The 15332-nt window shown below is 43.4% G+C and overlaps 1 protein-coding gene across 1 annotated transcript in view; it reads right to left on the reverse strand.

Moving 5' to 3' along the window:
- Positions 1-15107, reverse strand: part of GFOD1 (Gfo/Idh/MocA-like oxidoreductase domain containing 1) — a 141375-nt gene extending 126268 nt beyond the window's left edge. The window contains exon 1 of the mRNA XM_073631079.1: positions 14353-15107. Within this exon, the coding sequence (XP_073487180.1) occupies positions 14353-14605 (253 nt within the window). The 5' untranslated portion in view covers positions 14606-15107. The remainder of the gene's footprint in view (positions 1-14352) is intronic.
- Between the last annotated feature and the right edge of the window lie 225 nt (positions 15108-15332).

Consider the following 15332-nt stretch of genomic DNA (forward strand, 5'->3'; position numbering starts at 1 on the left):
ATTCGGTTGTAATCGCACACGGAGCAACTGCCTGTGATAAGAGACAGATGAATCCCCCTTAGGGTGGATTTGATTTAAATCAAGCCGATTTCAATCACGATTTAAAGCGGACCTTCAGTCATTTTTTCATCTTTCCATCTATTAAATCTTCTGCCCTTGTTGTTTTAACTTTGGATAGTAAAAAAAAAAAAGTCTGCCAGTAAATACCTTATACAGCCCACTTCCTGTTTCTTGTCTGGTCATTATCCTAGGCTTGTGACATCATGCACAGCTCTCTCTCTCACTCTCGTGAGAGTGTGCCAGGAAGGGAGGGGGGATGAGTCATTAGAGGACCAATGAGAACTGCAGAGCTGGAGGTTTAAATCCAGGAAGTGAACAGGCAGCAGCTTCAGCTGCCCACAGTTAAAATGGCTGCAGCCTGACTTCGTGGAGGGAGATTTCTGCAGCATATTTGGCAAGTACAGAATCACAGTATATATAAAATAATATGCAAAGTGGTTGGAGGGAAGCTTCAGAATGGCAAAAAATGTTATTACAAATTATGTGAGCAGACTGCAGTTCCTCTTTAAATCATGTTTTAAATTGCTTGTAAAAAGGCTTGATTTAAAATCTCAATTGAAATCATAATTTTTAAGGAGCAACTGTCATCTCTGTCCCACAGCAGCTCCTCCTCTGACTGGACAGTCCCGTTAACTTTGATGGGACAGCTGGTGACGCGGCAGTGACACAACAAAGGTGAGGGATGTGGCAGCAGCAGGTGAGTGGATGCCCACTAACAGGAGCTGCCACGATGGATCTGAAATGACAGGTGCTCTTTAAATATAAGGACTCATTCTTGCTGGTAGTTAGAATCTTTAATATTTGCAAAAACAAAAATGAAGGTTCCCTATTTAGAATAATAAGCTGTCAGGTTAGTAAAACAGCGATATTAGAACCGATTTTAGGTTAATAGGTTAATAACACATAGTTGGTGAACTACTCAAATTCTTTTATTTAATTAAAACAATAACATTGCCAGTGCATGTTATCTCAGCTTTCAGAGCTTGGATTCATTGAATGAGTTTACCAAAATTGCAAATATTGCAGAATATACAGCCTCATGCTACATAACCAAGCTCCATTTCATGCTAAATAAACAAAATTATTAAATAGAAAAAACTATCTTTATATATATTTTTACTCCAAAAGCATTTTATTAAAATAAATTTGATAAAAAAAAAAAAAAAAAATCAGATTTTAATAAAACAAAATCCAATGTTTTCGATTTATTTTTATTTTTTTTTAATTATCATTGATTTTTCCACCCTGATTCGCCTGGATGCAAACAGTCAGCATATAGAGCAGCTTATCTCTTTCTTATGCCCCATACACACGAGCGGAATTTCCATCAGAAAGACCTTTGATGGTTTTTCCAACGCAATTCCGCTCTAGCTTGCCTTGCATACACACGGTCACACAAAAGTTCTCTGAATTTTCGACCGCCAAGAACGCGGTGACGTACAACACTACGACGAGCCGAGAAAATGAAGTTCAATGCTTCCGAGCATGCGTCAAATTGTTTCCGAGCATGCGTAGGAATTTTGCGACTCGGAATTGCTACAATCGGAATTTCCGATAGGAACTTTTTCCATCAGAAAAATAGAGAACCTGCTCTCAATCTTTTGCTGGCTCCAGTTCCGCCAGCAAAAGTCCGATGGAGCATATACACATGGTCGGAATTTCTGACCAGAAGCTCACATCGGACTTTTGCTGGCGGAATTTCCGATCGTGTGTACGGGGCATAAGGGCTCTCCGAGAACCGACCTGCGTTCAGATAGGTCTTCAGAAAGTATTTGACAGGCGGTGGTAAGGCATTGTATCGCCTCCTGCTTTAACTCCTTGAAGCCCACACAAGCAGGTCGCAACCATGTGTATTGCAGATTGCAGACGCTTGCAGATTGTCTCCATTCACTTCAAAGGATCGTGTTCACAAGGCGCTATGCACACTGGGGGCAGCAGGGGATATAATTCCTGATGTGTCCATGGCATGTGTACACCCTGGCTGCTGCCTTTGCAGCTTAAGGGGGTAGCAGTTGGCCACTGGGTTTTACCTCCCCCCTTACCTCATGTGTGAACAAGCCAAAACCACAGGTAATCTCTCCATGTGTGATTACATCTGTACATTCACAGACCGCTGTAGCTGCTGTCACCACCATAACTACCCCCATCCACCTGAGAATCCAGCTACAGGAATACACTAGGTGCTTGTCACAACTGACACATAATAGCTGTGTGAATGAGGCCTAATATTATTATTTGTCCCTCACCACTGTAGCTACCGATCCCCTGGAAGTTTTTTTTTTTTTCTCTAGCTCAGGTGACGGAATATTTCCAGTTTCCATTGTGTCTCAAACATCTCAATGAGCTAGTCTGATGTACTGGTACTCGTTATCAGCAAAGGCAAGCCTACACAAATTATCAAAGGGATGTCCTTGTAAACCTCTATGAACGTCCTTGCTATACATGAGCAGGTTTGGTATCATGTTTAATCGCTCTCCTAGGAAAATGTAGCAGCCTTTGTGCAAATGGATGGTGAACACAAAAACCTGTGATTTCTATAGGCTGAGCAATGGTTTGCTTTAGGTAAACTTGTCGCCAGCATAAACAGTTCAAACTGCTCCAATGATGAAAGAATACATAAAATCGCACTTTTCCTTTAAAGGCCTCGTGAAAACACAGGTGTATTAGGTCATGCAATGGAAATAGCATTCGCATTTCACACCGAGGCGCTTTTCACGCCTGAAAAGCTCACAAAAAAACAATTTCAATTAAAATCAATGAATGCTTTCACACTGGGGCAGTGCACTGGCAGCGTGGTGAAAAAAGCGCTTCAAAAGCGCCTGAAAAGCTCTTCAAAAGTGCTCAGTGTTTTACTGCCAGTTTACAAGCGCCTCAGTGTGAAAGGAGCCTTAAGACCCCTTTCACACTGAGACATTTTTTAAAGGCACTTTTGGGCTAAAAATACCGCCTGTAAAGTGACTGAAAAACGGCTCCCCTGCAGTCTCAGTGTGAAAGCCGGAGGGCTTTTACACTGAGGCAGTGTGCTGGCAGGACATTAGAAAAAAACTCCTGCAAGCAGCATCTTTGGAACGTTGAAGGAGCGGTGTATATACCGCTCCTGCCCATTGAAATGAATAGGCACAGCTGCTGAACCACGTTTTGAGGACCGTTTTAACACTTTTGCGGCCGCTAGTGGGGGTTAAAAATGCCCCGCTAGCGGCCGAAAACCCCACAAAAATAGCGGTGCTTTACCGTTGACGGTGCAGTCACCCCAGTGTGAAAGGGGCTTAAGGGTAGATTTAGACATGCGTCTAAATCTTTCTTGCATCTGAAGCACAATCTGCATTCGAATCATGCTACAGAGGCTACTGTCAGATAGCATGGAAGCACTTCCTCACTGCCTGTTTTGGCCACATTTTTACCAGCAAAACGCGCTGCAACCACATGCATTGCATGTGTTTGTAGCACTTGTCCATATACAGCGATACCTCAGTTCACGAACGCTTCTGTTCACAAACAACTCGGTTCACGAACATGAGCCGCGGCCATTTTCCCTGCTCTGACACTATATTGAGAAGCTTTTTGGTGTGCTTTTTTAGCACGTACTGTACATCCCTGTGCACACTTGTTGCAAAGCTTTTTTGTGTGCTTTTCATCACATACTGTACTGTACCGGACATCCAGTATGGCTCCAAAGAAAATTCAGAGCAAGCATGGTGGTAAGAGGAAAGTACGGAGTAGCAATGAAGGTGACAAGACTGTTCAGAGCAAGCATGTTGTTGAAAAGAAAGTGCAGCGCGGTAATGAGCGGTAAAAAGTCATCTCAAGCAAGTTTAGTGTTCTCTCTCTTCATACTGTACTGTACTTTGTTTCATATTTTTGGGGTCAAAAACAAAACAAAAAAAAGTTCAGAACGGATAAACCCGATTTACATTGAACCCTATGGGAAAATTTGCCTCGGTTCGCAACCAATTCGGTTCACGACCAGAGTCATTTCACAAATTAAAGTTAGTGAACTGAGGTATCACTGTACTTGAATGTGTAGTGTTTGGCAGGCTTGCCACTTGGCGATCGCTACAAGTCTTGTGAACTTTGCCACGGGCGTGAAGGATCATGGCCGCAGCATGTAAACACCCCTGTCTGCTGCCTATTGCGTAACCATGCATTTTTGCCGCCCCCCAAACTGCAAGTCTAAACTAAGCCAAAGGGTCAGAGAAAATAGATGTTCAGATATTAGCAGGTATATCTTATATTATTCAAAACCCCAGTGTCACTGGGCCTTCCGATCTAATAGCAAAACATAGCAGAGCCATTAGTTAATGTGTTCTTAGGTCAGTTGATTCCCCTTTTACCAAAGCAGGGCACATGTTGATTGCCTTTTGTTTGTGGCAGACCTTTTTTAATTCTCATACAAGTCTGAGAATACAAAAGAAGCTTAAAAGCAGGTCAAATGCAAGTCAGTCAGAGAGAGGTCAAATGCAGGAGTTTGAGCCTGTTGTCAATTAATTCTGAATGACTGTTGTCAAAATAAAACTAAATCTGCTTATTGACACAGGCCTAGAGCCTGTTAACACAGGTCCTTATATGTTATATGTTAGCAAAGAGCACCTGCCCCCCGCCCGCCCCCGATTCCTCATTTTGGCAGTGGGATCTTCTCCCCACACCCACTATCACTATTTAAAAACAGCGCAGCTGTGCGGCGCTCTGCCCACACAGCCGCCGCATTCATTCACAGTTTCCTGTGAATGAAAGAACCGTCAGACATTGGGGCAGACGGCTTTAATGAACTGTGAGGGTGCTGGTGAGTACTCTCGTAATTCACTGATTCTACCTGCAGTGCAGTAACTGTCCCCCCGTACGAGAAGTATGGGCAGACAGCTGACTGACAGTCTGCAGGATTCTGACATGGCTAATTGCAGATGCAATGCTTTACAGGCGGCAGGGTAAAAAAAAAAAAAATGCACATTTTTGTACCTGCAAAAATATGTTTTTTTGTTTTTACAAAAAGGTGAACGTAACCTTTAAGAGATGAAAAATGTACAAACATCTACACTAAAAATAACCCTGCCTCTGGGGGGTAGGAAAAAAAAAATAAGACCAAGCAAGCCTGTACTAGAAGAAGCTTTAGGGCACATTCATATCATATGCATTAGGCTGCAATGGGCAGCCTTACAAATAGAATCCCAACACATAGAAGTGCAATTAGTTCAATTAACACCACTGCACTGTGCTGCACCACGTTGTGCACTGAAAAAAGTAGGACATGCTGTACTTTTTTTCAGCGCAACATGTTGCAGCACAGTACACCGCATCACATCACAGCATTAAAGATAACAGTAATGTCACTTTTTGACATTTCAATAAAGTAAAAAAAAAAAAAAAAAGAAGAACATAAATAGTGTAATGAATAATCTACAAAGCATTAACACCATTTCCTTCACAGCGCACAACAGGAGCCGTGGCAAAACAAAGCTGTTGGTGTGAATAAGTCTTATACTTAACCTTTTGCCAAGTTTCAAATGCAGGAAACTTCCAAGTGTGTTGGATGGCATCCCACTGTTTTCTCCCACCAAGTTCCCCGGATTTACTGCAGGTGCTGTATAATGTATTTTATAATTGAACAGATATAACAAAAACAAAAGGGAGCACAGGCCAGCTTGATTGTGTGCAATTTATAATATATATATATATATATATATATATATATATATATATATATATATATATATATATATATATATAAAAATTAAAAATGGTTTTCAACAGTTTTTACAAATAAATATGTGAAAATTGTGGCGTGCATTTGTATTCAGCCCTCCTGAGTCAATACATTATAGAATCACCTTTCGCTGCAATAACAGCTGCAAATCTTTTTGGTTATGTCTCCACCAGCTTTGCACATTCAGAGAGTGACATTTTTGCCCATTCTTCTTTGCAAAATAGCTCAAGCTCTGTCAGATTGGATGGAGAGCATCTGAACAGCAATTTTCAAGTCTTGCCGCAGATTTTCAATTGGATTTAGGTCTGGACTTTAACTGGGCCATTCTAACACATGTATATGCTTTGATCTAAACCATTCCATTGTAGCTCTGGCTGTATGTTTAGGGTCGTTGTCCTGCTGGAAGGTGAACCTCCGCCCCAGTCTCAAGTCTTTTGCTCTCTAACAGGTTTCCTTCTAAGATTGCCCTGTATTTGTCTCTACCCATCTTCCCATCAATTCTGCCCAGCTTCCCCGTCCCTGATAAAGAAAAGCATCCCCACAACTTGATGCTGCCACCACCATGTTTCACGGTGGGGATGGTGTGTTCAGGGTGATGTGCAGTGTTAGTTTTCCGCCACACATAGCGTTTTGCTTTTAGGTAAAAAAGTTCAATTTTGGTCTCATCTGACCAGAGCACTTCTACATGTTTGCCTTGTCTCCCACATGGCTTCTCGCAAACTGCTAATGGGACTTCTTATGGCTTTAGTCTTGCCACTCTTCCATAAAGGCCAGATTTGTGGAGTGCACAACTAATAGTTGTCCTGTGGACAGATTCTCCCACCTGAGCTGTGGATCTCTGCAGCTCCTCCAGAGTTACCATGGGCGTCTTGGCTGCTTCTCTGATGAACGCTCTCCTTGCCCGGCCTGTCAGTTTAGGTGGATGGCCATGTCTTGGTAGGTTTGCAGTTGTGCCGTATTCTTTCCATTTTTGGATGATGGATTGAACAGTGCTCCATGAGATATTCAAAGCTTGAGATATTTTTTATAACCTAACCCTGCTCTAAACTTCTCCACAACTTTATCCCTGACCTGTCTGGTGTGTTCCTCGGCTTACAGGATGCTATTTGTTCAATAAGGTTCTCTAACAAACCTCTAAGGGCTTCACAGAACAGCTGCATTTATATTGAGATTAAATTACACACAGGTGGACTCTATTAATTAGGTGACTTCTGTTCCACTAGATTTTAGTTAGCGGTATCAGAGTAAAGGAGGCTGAATACAAATACACGTCACACTTTTCACATATTTATTTGTAAAAAATGTTGAAAACCATTTATCATTTTCCTTCCACTTCACAATTATGTGCCACTTTGTGTGGATCTATCACATCAAATCCCCAAAAAATACATTTACGTTTTTGGTTGTAACATGAGAAAACGTAGAAAATTTCAAAGGGTATGAATATTTTTTCAAGGCACCGTGTGTGTGTGTGTGTATATATGTATATATATATATAACACATACACACATACACAGTATGTACATAATATACAGTATATATCTACAAGTACAGCATTTTATCACAATGGTATCACCAGTGCAGGAAGTGTAGGGATGTTCCCCAATGGAACCCAGGACAGCTGTAAAAAACTGACAGATGTTCTCACCCTTCTTCATTCTATCTAAAAATATTTTTAAAAAAACTTTTGGCTCATACTTTAAATAAACAGCATTTATTTCCTGTGAGTGTAAGACCTCAACATCCAATGACTATAACATTACTCACTGCTTGTCTGTGACATACCGGATTGCGCACTCCATTCTTAGAATGAACTAGCAACATGTCTGTCTATTATTAATCACCAAATTTGCTTTTTAAGGCCCCTTTCACACAGGCAACTCCACTAAGTGGAATCTGCTTGCTCATCGGAGGAAATCGCTCCACTGATCCCTGCTGAGCAGGCGGATGACAGCTCTATGCAGAGCGGACACGGACACAGTGCCACTCTCCTCTATGGGGTGGTCCGTTTCCATCTGAAGCCATCTGATCTAATCCGCTGGACAGCTGGGGAATAGGACCACCATCTGTCTGTTTTTGGCACACAGGATTGGACTGGATGGTGGCGGGTGTCAGCGGACATCCGCCGCTCCATAGAAGAGACTGGAGGGTCTGATCAGGTGCGTCTGAAAAACTGACAGGCGGACCTGATCAGCCAGCCCGTGTGAAAGGGGCCTCATTTATAATAGTTTAGTATGTGAACAGGCTACCATTCCAAATTAGTCCCTGTTCACACCTGTGCAACTATAAATGACAAAGGGAATCTCATTGTCTATGGAGCCCATTTATGACTATACAATGTGCTTCCATGTCACTTGAAAAAGTAAGGCCCCTTTTACACAAAGGGTCAGAACAGGTCGGCTTGTCAGTTTTTCAGGCAAAGCTGATCGGACAAATCCATTCACCCCTATGTACCACCTACCTCCAATCCAATCTGGTGCTCTAAAAAACAAAAAAAACAAAAGGGAATCAGTCCACTTCCATCAAGGCGGATCAGATTGAAGGGCAGTCAGGTGTAAACAGACAACAGAGTCCGTTTACACCCACTGGTCCATAGATCAGAGCAGGCTCGGTTGGGTCCGCTCTGTTCAAAACAGCAGAGGATTGTGGACAGATCTGTGTGAAAGGGACCATAAGGAGCAGCCTGTCATCTTTTGGTGTGATATGATGCACAAGAAAAACACATAAAATTGCATGAAAAATGCATAAAAAAGAAATGCTTGAAAACGCACAGCCACAAGTATGAACCTAACTGATGCACAATACTGAAGATTAATAGAATGTAGTAAATGAAACAATTTGTTGGAATGAAATATTGTTTCATCTAGCAGACTCTTTCACTGGTTTTTGTTTCAGTTAGTTGACATGGCTCTAAAGGCAACAGCTGAAAAGGAATACATTGTACAGAGTCTATGTGTTCATTAGTATGTGCCACTGCTATGTAGCATAATGTCCCTGTACACTATCACAAGAAGGAGCCTCCGCTCAGTGACTGGCTAATAATGACAATACTAGAGTATCTGCGCGCATTGTGGTAATAATATAGTACACTCTATGACAACAGCAGAGATAATGCAAAAGATGCTGTAAAGCATAGAAGAAAGGCCACACACTGCACAGCATAGTGCAGGGAGCTAAGTGTAATCTGAGACCTGAGTGGACGAATGGACACAACCTCTTCTACATAGGAAAATATGCACTGCTGAGACTGTGCTGGAGGGGGTACAGGGCTGTCTACTGGGATAGTCTGGTGTCCGCACAGATCTAGAAGAAATAGACAAAGCATGCCAAGAATCACCTGAGAATACACATCCCATTTAGGCAGGAGTTCAGTTTTAGCTTATTTTGGTTCTACCTGCGAACCTCTATGGGTCACTAAAGCTGGCCATACAGGTGGAAAGTTCTCAGTCGAACAACGCCAACATCCAATCAGCTGCATGCATTGCTTGAATATTCTGACAGCCAGGGCTGCTGGCTGTCAGAATATAATAGCCAGAAGTGCATCCACACAGTTTAGAGCGGATGGGGAACTTATGTGTTTTCTCTCATTCAGCCCGGAGGGATTTGAGAGAAATCTAAACATGTATGACCAGCTTTAAGCTGGCCACATATGGTTAGATAATCGTTCGAGAAAATGGTCGTATTTGATAATGATCCATCGAACGTGCATGCGATAACGCCATCTTTGTATCTACATATTTCCCCTTTTTTTTCATTGTTTGTACTTCCTGGATTACATTTTAACACGCACATGCGCTGTAGGTTTTTCAAACTGCTTCCAATCTATTCCACTACTAACATTTAAAACATCAATCTTTTATGCTACAAAAATCCGACATGATGGTTCGTTTTTTGCCATAGAACTTTGCACTTCGAGAATCGAAATGAGCCCACTAACGTTTCGAGAGTCCAACAATCAAGCGTATCGAACGTTTTTTGGAGACATGTATAACCATGTATGGCCACCATTCAGCAGTAACCAGCCGAGATTTGAACCGTCTGTGGGCAGGCTGAATGTACCAAGTTGATCGATCGTGACAGTGCAATAATCACTGTCTTCTCCCAGCGGGAATGGCTTCCCCCACCCCCCAGCCGGGAACAGACAATTGCTTGGCAGGCGGGTTTCCCCTGTCAGCACTGTCTGTGTTGAGGGGGGAATCATGCAAATTTATTTCCTACAACCTGAGATTCGCATCGTCTACGGCCTGCCTTAAGTCGGGTATACACTATTCGTTTTTTTTTTTTTGTATAATTCAGCCTGCCCTTACACTGTTTGAATCTCAACCGGTTCCTGCTGAATTGGTCGAGATTTGAACTGTGTATGGCCTGCCTTATTGGTGTAATCTGTGACGTTATCACAATACCAGTTATGGGTATACAGATAAATTAAAAACATAATAAAGGCAAAGAGAATAAGACGAATGTGTGTATGGGATCCATTATTCTTGCATTTCACTATGCAGACCTGACGCAATGCTGAAGAAAGATATTCAGAGACCCAATTAAATTCCAACACTAGATTGGGAGCGGGACTACATGGGAAATAACTGTCAGGACTGGCTATATGAGAGAGCTGAATAGGTATAATGGCATATATTGGGCATGTGCAGTGCATTTCCTGCCCACCCTGCGATTCTAAAAGCACATTACACTGTACTGGCCGTATGCAGAATAGAAATCATTCATAAGCCTGGAATTACTATGGCTAAAAACTGAACTTGGCCAGTATAATCCCAGTTATTAATGATTGGCACCTCTCATTATCTAATGGCTGTGCTTCTGTTTTGCAAATGGAAGAAGAGTAAATTATGCAGCAGCTGGATAGGAGCTATTAATTAATGCCAAGAAATGATGCTGCCGTAGACTGCAACCCCCTCTCAACCGCAAAAACTAAGTAAATGGCATAAACATATGCTGACACAGACTAAGTGCAAACTTTTTACTGCTATGAGCCCATTGATTAAAGCAGATCTAAATGGGAACTCAATGACTCCTACCAAAACACATAGAGGGGAATTTACTAAAACTGAAGCAGACAGAATCTGGAGCAGCTGTGCATGGCAACCAATCAGCATCTATCTTTCATTTTCAAAGCTTAAAAGGAGCTGTAAACCCTTACATACACCCAGTGTGACTGACCTCAGGTGATACACAGAGATTAAACAAATCCTCCTACATAAATTGTACTTGTTTATCTGCATTCTTCACTTCTCTATATATAGCCCAGAATGTATTAACTTGTCTGAGCCGTCATAAAAAAGGAGAGCTGAAGTTACACTCTGCAGAGCTCAGTGAGGAGAGCTCTGAGAGCTGATTGGAGGGAAGGGACATCCCCCTTCCACATAGCTCAGAGGAACAGAGCTAAGGCTGTCAATCAGCTGGAGATCCCTTCCCTTTCACCATTTTTCTCTTGGTGTCAGGAAAACTTGTCAGAAGTGATTCATACTGATAGCAGAGGAACGAAGCAGTAGACTGAAATGACAGTTAGGCCCCTTTCACACGGAGCGGATCCGTTTTTGACAGGCTCCGCTTGCTCAGCAGGGATCACTCCGTTGATCCCTGCTGAGCCAGCGGATGACAGGTTCATCTCTGCTCACTGTGCAGGGACAGACCTGTCAGAGCTCTACTCTCCTCTATGGGGGGGGGGGGGGGGAAATCGGATGAAAATGTATCCTCCTGTCCGTTTTCATCCGATCTGCCAGAGGGATGGAAAACAGGGTTTCCATCCGTCTGCATTTAGCGTATCGAATGTCAGCAGACATGTCACCGCTGACATCCATCGCTCCATAGAGGTGAATGGAGCGTCCGTTCAGGTCTGCCTGAAAAACTGATAGGTGGACCTGAACGGTCCGTAAGTGTGAAAGGGGCCTTAGTGCTCTTAATTGAGACAAGTACACACTACAAGTCCACACTACACAAACTGGCAGCCCTCCAGCTGTTGCGAAACTACAAGTCCCATGAGGCATTGCTAGGCTGACAGTTTACAAGCATGATGGGACTTGTAGTTTTACAACAGCTGGAGGACATCCAGTTTGAGACTCCTGCTATAGAGGGATATTCTTTGTTCATATTTCATGTCTGAGGTTTACAACCACTTTAAGCCTAGGTTCACATTGATGTGATTTGACATGTCAAATTGCATGCCAAATGAGCGGCTATTGCTGGCAATGGCACTGTCCGAATCGGTGCGACGCCGACTTTTCGGCACCGCACCGATTCCCAAAAGTAGTTTCTGTACGACTTTTTGGCGGTTTCGGTGCAATTTCAATAGACATCTGTGCAGGAACCCACACAGATGTCTCTGAAATCACCCCCAAAGTCGGACCGACATGCTTGTATGAAATCGTGCGAGTTTAGCTGAACTCGCACAATTTCAATCTCGCAGCTGTGTGAACCTAGGATGAAGATAGAAGCTGATTGATTACAACGCATGCACAGCTGCTCCAAAATTCTGTCTGCTCCAGTCCTTGCTTTTTTTTTTTCATAAAATACTGTTTTTTTCTCTGCTATTATTATGTTTATTATTATTATTTGTACCTCAGACTGCTGATGTCCTCCAGGCTTTTTCAACTGCTTCCTGTCTACATGCACTGGATCTGGCATTGGTGGCACATTAGTGATCCGGACTGGTTTCTCAAGTGCTTGTTCACACCAGCCGGCAGTGTACAGGATATACGGGATGGTGTCTGTTATGTACCAGCAGTGAGATATGCTGTTCCAGCAAGGGAGGATTTTTACATCTCCAACGTCAAACCTTTTTTGGACAATATTAGGCAATTTCTGCCTCTCAGGTAAGTAACCACTGACACCAATGATCTTTGTAGCTATCTGTAAAGAGGGCATTCATCCCAATGACCATCACACTGTTTCAGTAATAGACTTCCCCAGGTGCATGTGACAGCACAATAGTGCAATTACAAGACACTTACCACCCCCTAACAGGAAGTGCCTAAACAATCTCATTCAAGGCAAGATCATCAGGAATTGTATTAATAAATATTGCATATAAAAAAAAAAAAAAACATTAAACTACATTAACATGACTGAGTATAAATCTACTTTTATATGCATAACTGCATATTGGTTAGCATCTCCTTTCTCAACTAGGGTTCTTCTAGAGGTTTCTAGGGGGTTCCTGGAGCAATGACCAATTTCTAAAAGGTGACCATAGACTGATTGAGATTCGGCCGGTTCAGCAGGAACTGGGCAAATTTCAAACCATCTATAGGCAGGCTGGTTGTACTGAAATCAAACCACTGATCGACTTCAGTATGACCAGCCTGTCTGTTGTTTTTTTTACACCCGATCACTGCCAAAGGCTATGGCTGTGGACAGTGATCATTGTATTGTGCCAGTGGGGAAGGCTCCCAGCCAGAAGAACACAAAAGGGCTGACGGGGGATTCCCCCATCAACGTTAACTGTGTTGATGGTGGAATCGAGCCATTTTCCCTTCAACCTGTGGTTGAAGGAAAGAAAATTGCATCAAGAATGGCTTTCCTAACTTTCAGATAAGTGACCACTGACACCAATGATCTTTGTACCTATCTGTAACAAGGGCATTCTGCCCACTGACCACCAGTGTTAGAAACATTCTTCCCACTGACCATCACACTTATGTTCCCTGAATTGTAGATATAGTAAATATTCTTAGGGGTTCCTTGAGGCCTGAAAGTTATTTAAATGCTTATTTTGGATTGAAAAGGTTGGGAAAGGCTGGGTTAGCATATAAACTGGCCACAAAAGATGTAGAAGTAGCCATCAGGGTATCCAACATCCCTTATCTGATCCCAGATTCCACATCCTTGATCAGATCCTGGATCAAATTCCACATCCATGATCAGATCTTGGATCTCTGATCAGATACCACGTCCCGATCATATACCAAATCCATGATCAGATCCAGGATCTCTGATCAGATACCACATCCCCGATCACACACACCACATCCATTATCAGATCCAGGATCTCTGATCAGATACCATATCCATGATCTCTGATCAGATACCACATTCCTGATCATATACCACATCAAGGATCTCTGATTAGATAACACATCCCTGATTAAACACCACATCCATGATCAAATCCCAGATCTCTGATCAGTTACCACATCCCTGATCAGATCCAGGATATTTGATCAGATACTACATTCCCGATCCATGATCGCATTCAGGATCTCTGATAGATACCACATCCCCGATCACACAGCACATCTATGATCAGATCTCTGATCAGTTACCACATCCCTGATCATATACCACATCCATTATCAGATCCTGGATCTTTGATCAGATCCCTGATCTCTGGTCACAGACCACATTCCTAATCAGATGCCACATCCATTATCAGATCCCCAGGTCCCTGATCTGATACCACATCCCTGACCATATCTTCACCCCTGATCAGATCCCAGATGAGATTCCTGAGCACACTGAGCCTCCTGGGAGGAAACATGTCTAGGAAGCCCCCTTCCTGTACATAATGCACTAGTGACAGCAGAGTAGGACAAGCTGACTTGTTGAGGGTGGTAGGTGGACCTGGCAATGGACTTACCTAGGGTTTTGACTGCGATCTGTTTGGTGAGAGGTGGCGGTAGGTTGATGCAGACCAGATCCACATCTTGATGCAACAAGACGTCGTCGATGCGGTTGGTATAGAAGGGGACACTCATTTCCTTGGCCAGCTCCTCAGCCTCCTCCTGGGTCCGACCCCACAGAGCCTTCACCGAGAAGCCTTCATCCTTCAGCAGAGGGATGATCACCCTGGAGGTCAGGCTGGTGCCGAACACTCCGACTCCGGGCAGCATGGTGGTGCTATGTATCAGATGAGGCGGACCTCCTCCTCCTCCTCCTCCTCCTCCTCCTCCAGCAGGCACAATGACAAGGTGCAGCAGGAAGCGTGCATGCAGAATGACACACTGGAATGCATGGGGTGTCCACCCTTCGATGGCTCTAGCCTCGGATGCCCCTCTCACCTCTCAGGCTGGAGGGGCCAAGCTCTTCCCTCCATGTCCTGCTCATGTCAGGATCTCCCTAGGCAGCCTGCTTCTCCCCCGATTCTTCTAATCAAAAGGACAATACGATCCCAGGAGAGGACATCAAGAAGCTGCTGGCTGTAGGCAGGTCCTCTTGCTCATATTTCTAATAACAGAGAGCAGATCTGGTGGCCTGGCTGCAATCAGGAGATCCCTGGGCTGGAGGTAGTCTTTAGTCTTGTTCTGCCATGATCACAGGCTTTCCCCTCTTCATTGCTGTGATACAGAGAGTGGGTGGAGGCAGCTGCTGTCACCTAGTGTGTGTGTCTTTTCCTGGAACGCCCTCTTTCCAAAACTCTTCTCCTATTGGTTACTGCTAAGGGGAGATTTAACCATTGCTTGCCCCTGGAGGACCACACTTGGCATGTGTTAGATGCAGGATCTACAACTGGTCCAAGATGATGCTCATTGCAGGTGCTATGCAGATACTGAGTACACACACACACAGGATCACATTATACTTGTGGGTGCTGCAATCAGCAATCAGCTTCAATGTTCA

Source organism: Aquarana catesbeiana, linkage group LG05 (genome assembly GCF_042186555.1).
Source record: "Aquarana catesbeiana isolate 2022-GZ linkage group LG05, ASM4218655v1, whole genome shotgun sequence".
Taxonomy (NCBI): Eukaryota; Metazoa; Chordata; class Amphibia; order Anura; family Ranidae; genus Aquarana; species Aquarana catesbeiana.